Consider the following 17,786-nt stretch of genomic DNA (forward strand, 5'->3'; position numbering starts at 1 on the left):
CTACTTCCCCACCAATTTTCCCTTCCCGGCGCGTGACTCCACTTCCCCTCCAACCCCCCGGCAGCATGAAATTGCGTGCCACTCAGCAGTTGGTACCCGGTCCTAATCCCATGGGGCCGGTTAACAGTTAATTGCGTGGAGTAAAATAGTAAATAAACCTGACTAATCTTCTGTCTCCGCTTCTACAGTACTCCCTCTCAGTACTTACACTTATGACTGTGCTCTGATCTCGTAGCCAGTCCCAAGTACGACTCAATAGTAACCACCCACCAATTAAATTTGCTCAATTTTCATTATTTTTCCCTTGAATTCTTTAAAGATTTTTTTTATAAGGGTCATGGAGAGAGAAAGCTCAGAGTATTCAGATCTGATTGCATCTGGATGAATGAGTACAAATACACAAACAGAGACAAGGAGAGGAGGAAAGAAATTCAGGTGAGATAGAAAGAGAGGGCCCTGATTCTTATTATAAAGCTGGGAACTTTTCAAAGCTGAAACAATGGATAAAGAGAGATAGAGGAGAGAGCGGATGATGTGAAAAGGCAGTGATCTCAAAAAGGGGTTCTCTGTTGTTTGTGTGTAGTTTCATTTTGAGGAGGGAGGAGAATTAGAGAGAGAGAGAGAGAGAGAGAGAGAGAGACTAAAGTGGTGTAGTCCTGGTTGGTAGTACACTTCTTCTTTGATTCAGAAGATTTTGTTGTACCTGAGAAAGGTAAATGGTGCTGTGAATTCAATGGCAGTGATGATGATGGCGGTGGTGGTAGAGGCGTAGAGGTCCACTCTTTCTTCTCTCTGCTGTCTTGGTTTTAAAGCCAATTTGTATAAAGGTTACTCAGAGCATTTAACTCACTGAATCAAAACCAAAACCCCATCTTCTTCTTCACTTCAAGTTCAAGTCTTCATTGCTTTGAACTTTTGAAGTATCAGACTCAATTGAACCCAGCATTCAAAACACCAAAACAGAGCACTTTTTTTTTCTCAGTCTGAAACAGAAACAGAAAACACTCATGAAGGAGATGGAGAAGACCTTAGATCCTCAGCTATGGCACGCATGCGCCGGCGGCATGGTTCAAATGCCTCCGGTGAACTCCAAAGTCTTCTACTTTCCTCAAGGCCACGCCGAGCACGCTCAAACCCACGTCGAGTTTCCGGCCACCGGCAGAATCCCACCTCTCATTCTCTGCCGCGTCGCCGGAATCAGGTACATGGCCGACCCGGAAACCGACGAGGTCTTCGCCAGAATCCGGCTGGTCCCGTCCAACAACAACGATCTTTGCTTAGTTCAGGACGAAGGCGGCTCTGTTGAGTCTGACGGTGGGTCTGACAGTCAAGAAAAGCCGTCGTCTTTTGCCAAGACTCTGACACAGTCCGATGCCAATAATGGCGGCGGGTTCTCGGTTCCGAGATACTGCGCCGAGACCATTTTCCCGAGGCTGGACTACTCCGCCGACCCGCCGGTGCAGACGGTGGTCGCCAAAGATGTCCACGGTGAGGTCTGGAAGTTCCGGCACATTTACCGAGGCACGCCTCGCCGGCATTTGCTGACCACCGGCTGGAGCACGTTCGTCAACCAGAAGAAGCTTGTCGCCGGCGACTCCATTGTGTTCCTGCGGGCTGAAAACGGCGACCTCTGCGTCGGGATTCGGAGGGCCAAGAGGGGACTGCTAGAGGGCTCGCCGGAGTCGGCGGCGGCGTCCGGGTGGAGCAACGGCGTTTCTGGGGTGCTGCCGTATTCCGGGTTCTCGGTGTTTCTGAAGGAGGAGGACAGAATGGGGAGAAATGGGTTTGGGAATCCGAGTCAGAGTGGGAATAATACGAGAGGAGGCAGAGGAGGAGGAGGAAGGGTGATGCCTGAGGCTGTGGTGGAGGCCGCCACTCTTGCGGCGAGTGGGCAGCCGTTTGAGGTGGTGTATTATCCGAGGGCAAGTACGCCGGAGTTTTGTGTGAAGGCGTCGGCGGTGAAGGCGGCGGTGAGGGTGCAGTGGTGCTCAGGGATGAGGTTCAAGATGGCTTTTGAGACAGAGGACTCTTCTAGGATTAGTTGGTTCATGGGAACCATAGCTTCTGTTCAGGTTAATGATAAAATCCGCTGGCCTAATTCTCCTTGGAGAGTTCTACAGGTACTGTGCTGCATCATAACCTGTGTTTGTGATTTGGTGTTCAAACTTTTTATGTCTTTGAAATGTATGTTTTTGTGTCCTGAACTCCAGCATTTGCATCTGTTTGTGTTTTTCTTGAGATTTAGTTCTAACGATGTGCTGGAATAATACATGTTTTGCTACCTCATCTGCTCTAGATTTTAAAACTCCAAAGGTGACTAGTAACTGTATTTTGTGGTTCGATTATGGTTAAAAAACCACCACCCTTCTTATGTGATTTGGCTGTAACTGTCGTCTGAAGAACCAAAGTCTTTGCTGGTAGAACAGGTTCTTGGCATGAGTTTCCCATTTTTATATTGTAAATCATTTCAGCGCCTTCATGTTTTCGGCACCACCATTCTTATTGGTTCAAATTGGAGATTGAGATTAGCATACTATGCTTCTGTAAGGATCGACTGTTTGTTCATGAACATAGCTCACTATACAATGCTCAGTACGAATTGATTGTTTGTTCATGAAAATAGTGTGAGCTGTACGTGGACAGTGTTTTACCTTTTGAGTCTGCTCTTTGATACTTAACCTCATCTGCAGTGTTATTGTTGGGTGCATGATTGTGATTAGTCGCATAATTTTGATGTGCCATTTTTTCAGTCTGGTTTAATAGTCCAACTCATTCAATTCTGCTTTTGCATCACTTCCCTTTCAACTTAAATGACAAACCACCGTATCACATTTACACAGGTGACATGGGATGAGCCAGATTTGTTACAGAATGTGAAGTGTGTCAGCCCATGGTTGATCGAGCTGGTATCAAATTTTCCCATTATCCACATGGCGCCCTTTTCACCACCAAGGAAGAAGTTGCGTATCCCGCAACACACAGACTTTGCTCTTGACGGGCAGTTAACGTTGCCATCATTTTCAGGCAACCCCCTCGGGTCCAGCAGCCCCATGTGTTGTCTACCAGATAACACTCCTGCAGGCATACAGGGAGCCAGGCATGCTCAACTTAGATTATCTTTATCAAATCTCCACTATAACAGCAAACTGCAGTCAGGGCTGTTCTCGTCCAGTTTCCAGAGATTCGATCAAAATCAAAGAATTCCCAATGGCATCAGGAATGGTCACACAAACAGCAATGAAAACCTATCTTGCTCGCTAACTATGGGAAATTCTAATCAGAACTTGGAGAAATCTGATGATGTGAAGAAACACCAGTTTTTACTCTTTGGTCAACCAATACTTACTGAGCAGCAGATGTCTCGTAGCTGCTCCAGTGATGCAGTTTCACAAGTTCTTGCTGGTAAGAATTTGAAAGCTCAGAATCAAGGCAGAAAAAGGTTTCTATCTGTTGGTTCAGACTCTGCTCTTGAACACTTGGTTTCACTAGAGAAATCTACATTTAACGAGGAATTTCAAGGTCTTGACCTGGATACCGGTCATTGCAAGGTATTCATGGAGTCCGAGGATATTGGAAGGACTCTTGACCTCTTAGCTCTGGGGTCTTATGATGAGTTATACAGGAGGCTGACCATCATGTTTGGATTAGAAAAACCGGAGATGCTGAGCCATGTTCTTTATCGAGATCCAACAGGTGTCGTTAAACAAACTGGAGACGAACCATTTGGGTATTTTTTTTTTTTGTGTTTTATCTTCCTTTTCAGGTTAATTTGGTTGCATTAGATATATATTCATTGGAATTCCTTTTTCCTTATGTTGACAAATGCAGTGAATTTAAGAAAACAGCAAAGAGACTGACTATTCTAACACGTCCGGCCAATGAAACTATCGGAAGGTGAGTGTATTAACAAGTTTCTAGTAGATTGTTCTGGTTATATTGTGTTAACTTGTGCAGACATCTGATTCTATGGACAACCCTGTTGACATTAGTTAAATGCTTGTTTTTGCAGGACATGGATTAGAGGAATGGAAAATGCTGGAAATGGACTTGGTGCATCAAACAAGGCTGGTCCTCTAAGCATATTTGCCTAGTCTAGTATGACATTGAAACCAGATGATGCTGCAATACTCTGATGCATGTTGAATGTTCGTTTTCACTTTAAATTAGCTAGGAGAAAAATGATGTCGAACTCCTCCTATTTTGTGATCTTGAGTACATTTCTATGTAAATGTACATGTTCTACTAAATACAAATAATGTCAGAGGTAAAAAATTTCTTGCGTAGCTGCTGATTTCTGGATGTGAACTTCTATCAAGACTCACAGGGTAATAATTGCAAAGCTGATCCCACTGAGCACATCTTCAGAATTTATGTGCTTTTGCGAAGTCCGAATGTCCAGTGTCGGATATTCAAAACCAGATTTCTGATCGAACAAATATGTTGACTCATTCCCACTTGATGATATTATTGCTTGTTGTGAGTTCTTTTATGAAAACCTGAGGTGCTTAGTTGGCTTTCATAGTGTGCATGTTCAGGATTTCTTTAATTTTTTTCATTTTTCTTATAATATACATATATAGCTTCAAGTTTAGGACATTAGTACATACATGTGAAGCATATTCCAGCAAACTGATAACACATTATGCTTAAAAATTAGTTTGTCTGAGATGTGATGCTCTAATACATCTCCAACCAAATGATACAACTGCAATACTGAAAACACTTATTTGGTCTTGATGGAATCTAGATGATTGATTGAAGGAAGAGGGCTTCGGCTTCAAGAATTGGCACTTAGTTTTTGACTTTATTCAATTGGCTTTTGTTGTTGTTGGGAATGCATTGGCATGTAATGTACCAATTGTCTTACTGTTGTTGGGTGTTCTTTTACTTCCAAGAGATTGACCAAAAATAAGAACTTAATTTTGGCTCTGAATGTCATAACACCACAGAACAAATTTGATATAGGAAATTGGGTTTAAAAAGTGAGACTTTTGCCTTTCGGCTTTCAACATTTCAACTTCAACATAGTAGAATTACATGAAAATGATACCTCAACTGTTCCAACTTAAAACAATCTAGGATTCCCATACTAGTTCTATATTCTATGTGACACTCAGCTCCCACTAAATATTGAAACCCTTGACTCGTGCTTCAGAATATTGTAGCAAACTTTGATGTAACCCAAAAACAATGATAATAAAAAAGTTCATATTTTTCATCATTTTTCGTGGTCCAAAACCTTGGATGTAACACATCGAATCGGTTTTTAATCTCCTTCCCAATTGGTAACTGCTATAATTTCATGAGAAGTCTATTAATTAGTCTCATATTGAGTGGAGGAAGCGGTCTCTTATTTGTATTTAAACATGCACCCATTGTTAATGAGTTTCATGTAGTTTCAAGATCATTTAATCAGATCATGTGGTAAATTATCAAATCTCATCAGACTTCGGAAAGTCAAAATTGACACTGTAGGATTATAGCTTCCTCATAAATAGCTTTGTGAAAATTTGTTCAACATGCAGACCGAAATTATAAATATTTTACGTCTAAAGGGGTCGAGTGTGATATCCTTAGTCTTCACTTCATGTTTATCACTTATGTTTTAGGTCCATTTTATTCCCCTTGTACAATGCAAGTGCAACATGTATATCCCTAGACAGATATGTTTTGAGAGGTTTTGAAGGAACCTGATGATCAGAGGCCATAGCTTGGGATCTGGAAAACCCAGAAAACATTGACCTGCCTTGCTTGCAGATTAAGTCTGGTCTGTGGTCACAGACTCACAGATCATCACCCATCAGCCTTCACAGCTTGAATTAATTTGGTAAACACTATGCCACAATTTCCTCCACTGTCTACTATTGTTCTTTGAATCCCAAAACAAAGATCACAATTGAAAATAGGAGAATGATCAGTCCAATGCAACACACACGTGCACTGAACCCTAAATGACGTCGGAAGATCACGTGCGGCCGTGCGGGCAACACCGATGTCGCCGTTTTGATGGCCGGGCCGGAAAATGGTAGTCATGCAAAGCTGCTTAAGCTGGGGGTTAGGGTTTCATATTGGGATTGGGGTTCTGACTCCTCTTGTTTTCCTTGTTTTTCACTGAAAACGAAACCCCTTTTTTCTGGTTCAAGCTAGTCAAATTAAGTAGACAGAAACCCAAGATCTATTTGTTAATCTGGGTTTTAGTTGCTTGTCGTAACCGGAGCAATCGATAATGGTTTTGTTTGCTTTAAGCGCAGAGAGAGTTAAAAATAGCTACTTGTTAAGACTGTGGAGGGCTTTGGGATTGGAAATGGCATTGTGATCATATTTTTCAAAGATATTCATGCATTTGATAATTAAAAGAGCAATTAGTGGTACGTACGTGGATACAGCAAGGATATTGCTGAAGTGAAGTTGTTTTTAATCAAAGCATACAGATCGATAGGATAAGTACGTAGTCTAAATTCATGTTTTTGATCTGTTATATTTTTTTGCATGGAGAAAAATATCTTCAATTAAAGTATTTTACTAATTGTCGGCATAAATAAACGTTCTGTAAGAAAAAAAAATTATTTGCAAGCAATGTGTAATGAGATGACCAAAGTGTACGATGAAAGAGCACATTGTGCGACGAACAAATCGCTAGAACCCTAGCAGACTTCCATCCCACCTTAGCAGATCTTTAGTGGCGCACAATTAGGACAGTGATCGGAAGCAATTCAAGTTTGGACCATGAGGTTGCTAGTTTTCTTTATTATGAACGGTTTGATTTCAGATTTCTCATACTTCTATGTTTAGTCATAAGAAAATAACGGCCAAAGATCATAGTGACGAATGTTTAGGGTTCATGTTTTCGGTTGAATCACTTCTCTAACTTCACTTCAAAACTTGAGTATCAAAAAATTTTGTTTTTGAATACATTTATTTTGACTCGTTCGAATTTGAATTCATGCTTTCTATCGTGTTGTTAAGATTAGTTGCAATTTTGGATTGACACGTACGAGATTCAAGCTAAACTTCCTCTTTCTTTTTTTTTGGAATAGACGAAAATCATTATTAATCACTAGATCGAATCAAAGATTACAAACCATGGACAAGTGTTTAACAAACTCAGAAGGTGAAGAATCATATACCAAGGAGGAGGACGAAAAGAAAAACAAGGGAAAATTTGTCCTCAGCTATACGATGCGAACATTATAAGATTCATCCTATATTCGATTGCCGCAGCATACACCTCTACCATATCAGGTGCTACAAAACTTAATTGATACGAAAACAGTGCCACCGATAATAGTGCCTTCCGAGTGTCTAACCCTACTCCACCATGCTGTAACAGGCCCATCAATGTTAGCGTTTAGGGACACATATTATATAGCTAGATCGTAAGAAAGAGTGGAATAGATGAAACGCAGCAGTGCATCAACACAAGATCTCTATCAAAAGCAGTTCGACATACTCTTATAAATGTTTGCATGATTCATTTCCTCTAGCTAGCCAGTAGGGACCCCAAGCATAAAAACAACGGTGGTAGTGTAGACTGTAGAATTCATTTAGAGGTGACATTCACTTTCTCAAAGTCATTGTCCTAGGAGGAGAGAGTAAATTAATATAACCAACGGAAGAACGAAGGAGAAGAATAGAGGAAACAGGAACAACCAAGTACTCGTATCAATGCACGTCTTTGCTCACAACCATCAAATCATTACATACATGAATTCATCATAACAAAGACCATGGGATCGATTTCACAGAGCATCTGTGTCAATAGGAGCATGCATGCCCTAAATTCCACAGCGATGTCATTCAAATTGAACAAACAATCACATGATACTACGTTTCATTACGCATCGGTTTCAGTCGACGTACATGAAGAACTAAGAAAGATGGAAAAGGGAGTGTCAGTTGTAATAGAGTTCGAGGCCCATGCCGTCATGAATCTCATAATCCTTGAGAGTGATGTGATCCTTGTATATATTGTACCACTTCTGAATTCGGATCTTATCGGATCGGGTTCCGGTCTGAGCCGCCACCAGTTTCTTCAGATCTCCGATAGTGTCATCCTCGTGGCACTTGACCCGCACCTTCTTTCCAAGATGATCGTTCAGCACCACCTCAATCATCTTCTTCAACCAATTCTAGATGTTCTGAAATATGCCGAATGGGACTAAACGAGCCAATTGGACCTTTGCTTATATACTGAATATGATGCTGGGAGTCTCCAGAAGAGATGCCACATACTGGAATGGAGCTTTCTCCACTGCTGCTTCCCTTTTACCGCTTTGAATCACGACCATAACACCAACACTCGGTTCAAATTAACTTGCGACTTCTCTCGATACGGAGGGACCATCGCTGTTCATATTTAACTTAACCAAAGGAGGCTACCACAAGAAGAGAAAAAAAAATCTCTTAGCTGCCATCTCCTCTTCATTCATCAGTTATCACTTCAGTTTGACTTCGTAGTAATTTTAACCTGGAGATTTTGCGTTCAGCTAGCCTCACAAGTTTTCATTGAGAATACTCTTCTCTTCTACAAGGATAGATTGCGTTGAAAATCACTCATAAAATTCAGCAATCATGATCTCCTTGCTTCTTTGGTCAAGGGTATTGGGAGCAATAGACGATAAACACGAGATGGCACAACAAGTTAAATATTAAATTTCAACTCTTTAATGAGTCATCTGCAATGCAACTTAAGCTGTTGAATTTAAATCTCTATTTAGGACCCAGTCCATGTTGTAGATAGGGACTAAGTATACAGCTACCTGAAATAGAAGGCAGAATTGTGACTAAAAAAAGGTGTACTTCAGAGCTACTTGACAGACAAAGGTTCCATGCAAATCTCAAATAACGACCAATATCAGATGGCAAGATAACCTAAACATTAGAGCAAAAATTCCAACGTTTTTGCCAGCTAATTATTCAGTGAAAGACAAGGAAATACATTAATATCAAAACTTCTAGTATAGAACAAGAATACCTAACCAATAAAGGAGTCCAGGTTCCACTTTAAGAATGATTTCGGCCATAATAAAGAAAAGAAGAAAGAACTGGACCTGGGAATTCCATGCTCAGTATTAGGGCAGAAAAGAACAAAACCTTGAATAATAAACAATGAATAACAATAGATAAACAGAAATACCCATAACACAACCTACCATTTGATCCCATTTCGTAACAAACGTAATACTGTACATGACTGGTGCAAGCCACTTCGGCGCTTCCAACCCAAAATCGGATCTGTGGCCGTCAGATCCAATTTCGGATTTGCAAACCCAGGCAGGATCATCAACCTATAATTACTCCAGAACAGCAACCTCCTGATCGACACGCCAATAATTGGCATCATTGAACTCCTTACTTTCTGGCCCACCCTCATCCGAATTTTCCTTTTCTGGCACCTTTGACGTGAAGTTTTTCTTCAATGGCCCAGCCTCCCCAACTATTCCCTCTTTGAGAGCCTGATCCATTGCCTTCTCGGTACCTACTAGTTCCACACCAACAAATTCAACATCCTCTTCAAACAATGATGGTACAGCAGTTGATCTATGGGTCACATCGCTGCCCTCTGACCCTTCACTCAAAGTATTAGTGGTGGTTGGAGAACCATTTGGAAGTATAGATTCTCCTCCACTTGAAGGCAAATTAGTATCTGGTATCACTAGCTCAGGTTGAGTGGAAGACATCACATCAGAGTCATTGTGATCCTCAAATGGATTTACACTTGCACCACCAACTTGCAAATCAGATGATTCACCCCAACTTACCCATTCAGGCAAAGGCCTGTCGCCAAACAAATCCTCATTGTCAGTTGACTCGAATCTGAAGAACCCCATATCATGCGAGGCACTTGCATTCTCTCCCTCCGGATTCAGGTTTCCATCACTCATGGAACCACTCCCACTCGGTCCATTCAACTGGTCTTTGCTGGAACTGGATGTGTCATTGACAGAGTCTTTACTTCCATTCAACTCATCATCCTCCCCTACAACAACCTCATCATCACTGCTACTGTTTCCACCATTCCCAGTCCCATTCAAGTTTACATCGTCCATCATGTCTGAGGGTGATGCATCCATAGATGTATTGCCAATTCTATCATCTTGGAATGCAAACCAGTTTGAATTTGTGAATAAACTGCTGCAGAAAGGATAGAAGCTAATCAGCACATTAGCATATAGATCTCCTTTATAAACTTTAGTATACAACAAAGTTTTCATACACTTCCAACACTATCAAGCGCTTGAATTTATCTCATGAAGAAGCACACAGAGATGGAAAGTTCACCAGCGGTCAGACTAATACAGTTAAACACCGCAGAAGAAGAGTATTCTGAGAGCACTAACCGTTCCTCTTTATACAAAATCAGGACATACACAATGGATTTAGTAACTCACCTCCCATGGTCATCACCGAGCCTCAGGGATGATATGACCACTTCAGCAGATTCATCATCAAAGTACACGTCCTGTATATAACAAATCAACCACGCCATTCAGAACCAAATCATTTTCTTGAAAAAAAAACTACCCAATTAATTAATCAAAGCTATTTTAAATTTTTTTCGGCCTCAGAGCCCTACTTGTGGAAATCAAAAATCAACACCCAAGCCCAATACATAAACCCAGGAAAATAACAGTAGAAAATTTGAAAAGGCCAAATCATTACCTCGTCATCTCTATCAAGAGTTCCATTGTCCTACAGCCAGATCAATCAGGTCATTCATTCATCCATAAAAAATCAATGCAGAGAATCAAAAAGGTACGAACAAGCCCACCAATTAATATAAATAAATAAACTACCTCCCCTGCATCCTCATTCCCATATATTTTGTATCTAAAAGCCTGGCTTAGATTGTTTGCTAGCTCTGCTACATCATAATCTCTGTCAGCCATCTCATCATCATCACTATCCCTTGTTCTGTCTTGTAAGGCAGTTGGCCGCCTGTACATAACATAGACATAGTATTAAAGTTGAAAATCAGTAACTAGAATTCAGTACATAAAAGTGCAAGATAATGAGCTAACTAGTTTGCTATAAGCAACAGTTATCTGTCTATTAAAGCAGAATAGTATCAATTAAACTATTCAAAAGTCTAGTTGACACAACTGTGATTAACTAGGGAAATAATTGTTTATTAGAAATATTAATGAACTACATCATTAAAAGTTATCATAGAAATCTTAGGTGGACATCATAATTAACAATTCAAAAGTCATTTAACTATCTACATATGTTCATACAATAAGATGTATCTTGACTTCATTAGTTTACAATAAACTTCTTTACCATATATGATTTTGAGCTCAATCAAAAACAGATGTATATTCATGATAGTACTATAAATCATAAGTGATGGTGATTATAGAACAATTTCAACTTTTTCCTATTGGCCTTTAATCATATACATCTGTGATGGCAAGGCTTGTTTATGACTTTACAATAATAGCTCCACAAAAACTCAAAGGTTAACTATCTACTACGGTAGCAGCATGTATAAGTCATCCATCATTAGAGAAGCACACAAAAACCATAACAGAAGGGGAAAATTCATTAAGTGATTAAAATCAATGGGTGATGAAAACAGTGTGCAGAGATTTATTAACCAATTTTATTAGACTCTCAATTGCTTAACAAACAAGTGGTTGCAAAGTAGCTCACATATAATTTCTGCTTTGACATATTCGTGGAGCCAGAGAAATATACAAATCAACAATTTTGACAAATAATTTCTCAACTGCTGGTTTTAATAGATGGGTACAAGGTACAGCTATTTGAAAGAATCTAAAAAATAAGATCGCCAGAAATTCAAGTCCACAATTATAGCCTCACATCTTATTGCTGCAAGACTAAACTTAAACAGAATAAGGCCATAAACTAAGCAACAACAAGGTGATTTGGACTTGGTGCTACTAGAACCAGAAATATAGCTATAATATGCATTGTAAAGCAGATATAAGACACGAGCATACCCGCAGGCCCATCGATAAACATTTTCAACTGCATTGCGCTCTTGCAGAACTGTGACTTGCCACTCATTCCATTCACTATTTTCCTAAAGACAACCAGTAAAATATATTAGTTTCAGAGGGCAAAAAGGATATTAAACCATACAAACTTGATACACACATTGTGTATCTCAACTCAATTAGCAAAATGTAACTTCCATAGTATAATGTTGCTAAAAACAGAGGTAATATAAATTAATGGAGCTAAGTAATACTAATGAACATTTTACAATATAAATATATAATACAATAAAATTGCTTCATTGTTGAAATTCAATCACTAATTACATATAATCACTTTTAACATCAGGCTATACTAGCAGCGAGTATCCAGTTTTAGGTGCCTTAGGGTAGTTAAAACCCACAACCTACCTGCAGGCATGCTTGGACACGGCTTTGGCTGTTTCCCAACTGAATGAGCTTATTTGAAATTCTTGTTATATGTCCAAGGTTTCCTGCCCGTGGAATCTTTTTCCCCACAGCAGGCATTGTTGGCTACAAAATGAGGGAAAAGTAAATCAGAACTTTATATAACACCAAGGTCATGTAATCATGTATGTAATTGTCAGTTATGGTGACATGTAATTGCATAGATACAAAATTCGTTGAATTAAGAGCATGCTCACTCCCTACTCTATTGCACCTCATTACAGAGGATAGAAATTTAAGACTATTCCAAGCATAAAACATGTTGAGCATTTAGCATTCTGAACCTATCTACATAATAATGACCACAACTATCCATTTATCCAGTACATGCATCTCTCTACCTTGCTGGTATCACCAGAAACAAGAGGATGTTTATCTGTTTGGAGAAACTTCCCCAATAAATCACACTCTCGAAGAAGATGGTCCACAATGGCATCACTCTTGCTGTCCAAACATGACATTATGATACTATCAACATGATGATGCAATGAGTTATTGAATGGATACCTGCAAACACAGTAAGTTGATCAGGTTAGATACTAAATAGAACGTTTCTCTAAACAAACTATCTTCAGAAAAGATGAAGGCAGAGAATGAGAAGTAAAAAGAATAGGCACAGTTTTAACAGGAAACCAATCCAAAGCATAATAAAAACTGAACAATCGAAGAAACTTACTCAAAGAAAAGATCAATGACCCGTTGGATGGTTCCCGAGCTAACCAGTTCTTTTTCTGCATCTTCATTGCCAGATCTCAATAAAACAGCAATGAATTCCACAACCTGAAATGTATCAGACGGTTAGACATGCATTAACCACAAGGTCAACTATTTTTATGCATTAACAGTTAGTTTATACTCTCCCTCCTGCCTTTCAACTTTAAAGGCATTCATCTTAACACAGAGGTTACAGGGTATAATCATCTTTCCAATCTTAAACAGAAAACCAAAAGGTAATAAAAAGAAAAAAAATTCTAAAACACAAAAGCATCTTCTGTGTTAACATAAAAGGAAGCAGATTGAAATGAATGGAGGGAATCAAACTTAGTTGAGTGAACCTTTGTTATTAAAATTCATTAATAGGGAAGATGCTTACAAGTACTACAGTGTTAAGAGTATACTTGGAAAGACCTATAACCTCTGGTAAACAGCATGAATTTAACCCTTACATATTGACACATTTACCAATTAATTAATTCCAGTTCAGAGCATAATTGAAAGGTATATACTGAATGACCCAACTAACCTTTAGACGGTGCTTTCCAAGTGGAGGCCTCAGCTCTCCATATGTTGTCGGCAATACTTGCTCATCCGATGCCACGTTCAAAAGTGTAAGCAAATCACCTGCACAATGAATCTTTGATTTAAATTTAAATTCTACAAAGCCTAGATATCTAAAATTTGTGTTGGGAAAATGTACTGGAAAGAACACTTCAATGGAATATGCAATAGTGTTTTCCGTCAGTACGTTTAGTTGAACACTTCTGCGGACTCACCGAGTTTTGGGAGCATTGCACTGACAGTGTCTGGATTAACAGGGATAGGAGACTCGTACATATGTTGGCTCCGAAAAGAATGAAACAAGGGTGATGAAGCTGCTGATCTTTTGGGATCCAACAAAGATATGCAGACAGAAAGTGAGTTTACAAGACCAGACTTTGAAGCTGAATCTTCCAATGCATGCTCAAATATCCTTGTGACGAAACTGCATATGATTTATATAATAAGTATTCAAAACCACAGTATATGTACGGCAACATTTTAAAATAGTCATTGCTAAACCATAAAAATGGCTCTCACTGCAAACCTTGGGCTAGAAAGTTTGTTGGCTAGTGCGGATGGGGCATTTCGAGTTATAGCAGAAAGTGTTTCTGCTGCATTAGCATGAACTTCGGGAGGATTCTAGTAAGAAGTCAGAGAAAGCTGTTAGACACACAATCTATGACAGCAACACTTGGCATATTCAAAATTCAATTCAAACTATGGCAGCAGATAAGACATTTATATGATATCAACAAGTGCTTTCTCCGTTTAGTTAATCTCTAGACCTAATCCATACAAAAAAAAAACTACAAAAACATTTAATACACAAAATAGAAGGTCAAAGGTGCACAATTAGGTAGACAACGAAAGCAATAGACATTGACACGAATTGTAAAAAACTTCCCAGTGAGATATTTTCCCATATATAATTCGCTACTTGAAGTGATCAATTGGACAGTGAAATAATTTGAGAGGAAAAGGTCTCTTCTGTGGTCATAAATAATCAACAGTTCACTTACAGATGGACTCAATTTGTCAACAATCATCTCTAGCAGATTACTCTCAGCTAACCATTGCATCACATCTATGAAATTGGGGTACACATGGTCGTCCGCGCCAACAAGTCGAACCAAAACCTGTTCCGTGAAAGCGCCTCAGATGTATTTGAAACAAAACTTGCATGCATACTGTCATCATTTTTAAATTCACTTCTGCAAAATATACTCTTAATACCTCCATGATAGATGTAATCCCTATCAAATCAACTAGTTGCCGGAAAACATCCTGATGGGCCTGTATGGTAATTTCAGAACATCAGCCACATTTCATAGAACATGCCTAAAAAAATTATTTTCAAATGAGCAGTCAATGTAAGGAATGCATGGTAAAGTTGATGCTGAGCCTGGTAAATAACTTGACTGCAAGACGCAAATAACTTTCAGATATTGAAGACAAACATGAAGGACTAACACAGACAAATAGGACAAGTGCAAATATCTTTACTATTCTTAAAGATAAAAAAAATGTCGGAACAACACAAGTTTTGGGCCAAATGTCATCACAGATGGACCAAGAGCATGGGGTCCATGTTTAACAATAAACTACAATGAGCTACACAAAAGGGCATAGGGATTATGTCTTGCAAGAGCAAAGCCCCTCTCATGGGTTACATATAAAAGAATACTGTGCATCCTCATGTAGTAGGGCATAGAAAAACCAATATAAAATACGTAGAACGCCAGCAATATGAAGATCCAGTCGGGGGTCTAAAATTTGCACAGTTCTGCTCCTATTGATGCAATTAAAATAATCAAATAAGCCAATAGAAACTCACTTGAACATAATTCATAAGTGGGACAGTCTTCCGTATCATAAGGCATACAACGACCTACATTTAGCCACAAATTAAAAAGCATGATGAGACCTATATTGTCAACAATATTAGAAGAGAATGTTACAAACATCATTGTAGATTACCTTGCTAAAATACCCAGCCAGCAGGGCACTATGAGTACGATTTGGTTCTAAGAAGGAGAAGAGTAAGTCCATGAGCTGCATTTGAATCAATTATGAGAATATCAGTAAGAGACAAAAGTATTGACATCTATTTAGTTATCAAATACAACATGTGATCATGAATACCTCCTCTTCCTCCACCAAAGTCTTTAGAATTACATCAATTTCACATGTAAAGACCTCACACGCAATGAAGGGGAACCTAAATCATGAAACAAAAAACACAAATTTAAAACTGTTTCAAACTACACACATTTAAATATATTAAAAGATAATGTTGTTTTTCAGTCAGGAAGTGTACTTGAAGGTTCGTTTGCTTTCAGCATCCTTGGGAGGCTCTTCAACAATATAATGGAGTAATTGCTCCACCTGGGCACTATCCCGCAAACTGAAAACAACAATGACAGAAGGGTATGAGCGCATATCATCCACAAGCATGCCAGATATATCATCTAAAACTCCTCCATAAACTCCCAAAATTGAGAAGGAAACCCTGGTATTGAATTTATAACAATTGCAGAAGGAAACTCTCAAGATCAGTAACACCACTAGCCCAAAAGGGAGTTCAGCAGGACATTACAAATTAATGAGTCGAGTGTTTAAGGCTTTGCATTCTTGGATAATCTCTTCTTCATCCAGAAGCTCTTCCAACGTAAAATTCTCCTTGTCTAGCACCGTCTCCACCTATCAAAAAGAGAAACCAGAAGACGATCACGAGATGACAAGAGGAATAGAAGCCTTGCAGTTTGCAAGCAAGAAATTCACTGCGGCGGGTTTAAAGCACTTAAATTCAATTGTTGAACAGTTCACAAACACGCAGTACCTAGGAACTAGAAGCTGCTAAAACACGTAGCCTTCCATATCCAAAACCTTAAAAGCACACGTGAATTATAAAACTAGTCGTCTATCTATTTTTCCTTAAATGTCACAGCAACAAAACAGAGTATAATCACAAACAGCTAATACGACAGTATATAAGCTACTCTTACATAGTAAAACCCAACTAGGAAAAGTTACAGCCCACAAAAATTAACCTCTCATTCAATACATGTAATTAATACAACTAAGATAGATCAGTACACAACAAATCACAGTTTAAAATTAGACAAACAGCAAGCTTCAAGTAAGATATTAACTGCGCAGCGCTTCAAGTAAGAGATTAACTGCGCAGCGCTTCGATTAAGATAGAAATTAGAAATTAAGCAGATTAAACATGTTCATAAGCAAGTTAATCAAACAGAAAACCAGTCAATTCACACATAAAGAAAGCAGCACAAAACTTAGGTTTTTCGAAATTGAACAGAGTAAAGGAGAGAGAAAGAGTTACAGGCGAGGAGGCGGAGAGAGAGGTGAGCTTCCAGAACATGGTGGAGAGCAAGAGAGCGAAGAGCAGAGCTGGGAAGTGAGAGCCGTCTTAGATCTGTGAGCCCCAGCAGCAGCAGCAGAAGCAGCAAATCTAGGAGATGTCCAGCGAAGAAGAAGAAGAAGAAGAAGCGGACTGGAGAGGCGAAACCCTAGGTTTATGTGGGAGAGATCGATTAGGGAACAAAGGGCCGTGAAGATCGAGAGAGAGAGTGGGGAGGGGGGGGGGATAGAGAGAAAATGAGGGCTCCAAGAGAGAGAGAAAATAATAAGCTGCGGGTGAGAAAAGCCATGTACGCGTGCGTCCAAACTCTCGTTTATTTGCATACTTTGCGAATATAAATATATAATTTTAACCGTTTAAAAGTTTAGTTTATTAATAAAGATCATTTCTGTAAAATATCAACATAAACAAAAATCGCCTTCATAGTTGATTGCATCAAACAAATTGACGGTTGATCATGAGACTACTAACTTTCACCATAACCGTTCATTTGTTTAATGCAATCGACTATGAAGACGATTTTTGTTTATGTTGATCTTTTACATAAATGATCTTTAGTAATAAACTAAACCTTTGAACGGTTAAAATCATGTATTTATATTCGCAAAGTGTGCAAATAAACGAGAGTTTGGACGCACGCGTACATACTAGTTTGTACGCAAGTTTTTTCCAAAGCGTAATTGGGTTTATTAGCTAACAATCGGGTGTGAGAG

The 17,786-nt window shown here is 39.1% G+C and overlaps 3 protein-coding genes across 5 annotated transcripts; 1 reads left to right on the forward strand and 2 right to left on the reverse strand.

Annotated features, from left to right (window-relative positions):
- Nucleotides 1–404: 404 nt before the first annotated feature.
- Nucleotides 405–4,479, forward strand: LOC126786296 (auxin response factor 18). Its single transcript, XM_050512071.1, has 4 exons — nt 405–2,120; nt 2,841–3,727; nt 3,829–3,894; nt 4,010–4,479. The coding sequence occupies exons 1-4, from the start codon at nt 1,008–1,010 to the stop codon at nt 4,089–4,091; spliced, it is 2,148 nt and encodes a 715-aa protein (XP_050368028.1). The 5' UTR covers nt 405–1,007; the 3' UTR covers nt 4,092–4,479.
- Nucleotides 4,480–7,721: 3,242 nt separating this feature from the next.
- Nucleotides 7,722–8,649, reverse strand: LOC126785899 (ubiquitin-like protein 5). The gene has a single exon (XM_050511575.1). The coding sequence runs from the start codon at nt 8,112–8,114 to the stop codon at nt 7,893–7,895; it is 222 nt and encodes a 73-aa protein (XP_050367532.1). The 5' UTR covers nt 8,115–8,649; the 3' UTR covers nt 7,722–7,892.
- Nucleotides 8,650–8,777: 128 nt separating this feature from the next.
- LOC126785898 (uncharacterized) lies at nt 8,778–17,248 on the reverse strand. Of its 3 annotated transcripts, XR_007671133.1 has the most exons (20): nt 17,035–17,247; nt 16,288–16,391; nt 16,009–16,095; nt 15,834–15,909; nt 15,669–15,743; nt 15,526–15,579; nt 14,925–14,984; nt 14,711–14,827; nt 14,236–14,330; nt 13,925–14,133; nt 13,675–13,772; nt 13,108–13,211; nt 12,773–12,938; nt 12,375–12,497; nt 11,967–12,049; nt 10,797–10,938; nt 10,663–10,692; nt 10,392–10,462; nt 9,153–10,134; nt 8,778–9,050 (listed from the first exon to the last, which is right to left on the reverse strand). XR_007671133.1 is itself a non-coding variant. In XM_050511574.1 (19 exons), the coding sequence occupies exons 1-19, from the start codon at nt 17,071–17,073 to the stop codon at nt 9,294–9,296; spliced, it is 2,571 nt and encodes an 856-aa protein (XP_050367531.1). In that variant the 5' UTR covers nt 17,074–17,248; the 3' UTR covers nt 9,080–9,293. The 3 variants fall into 3 exon arrangements, 2 of the variants coding, with proteins under 2 accessions (XP_050367531.1, XP_050367530.1); XM_050511574.1 differs by lacking the exon at nt 8,778–9,050 and having other exon boundaries at nt 9,080–10,131; nt 17,035–17,248; XM_050511573.1 differs by lacking the exon at nt 8,778–9,050 and having other exon boundaries at nt 9,080–10,134.
- Between the last annotated feature and the right edge of the window lie 538 nt (nt 17,249–17,786).

Source organism: Argentina anserina, chromosome 3 (assembly GCF_933775445.1).
Source record: "Argentina anserina chromosome 3, drPotAnse1.1, whole genome shotgun sequence".
Lineage (NCBI taxonomy): Eukaryota > Viridiplantae > Streptophyta > Magnoliopsida > Rosales > Rosaceae > Argentina > Argentina anserina.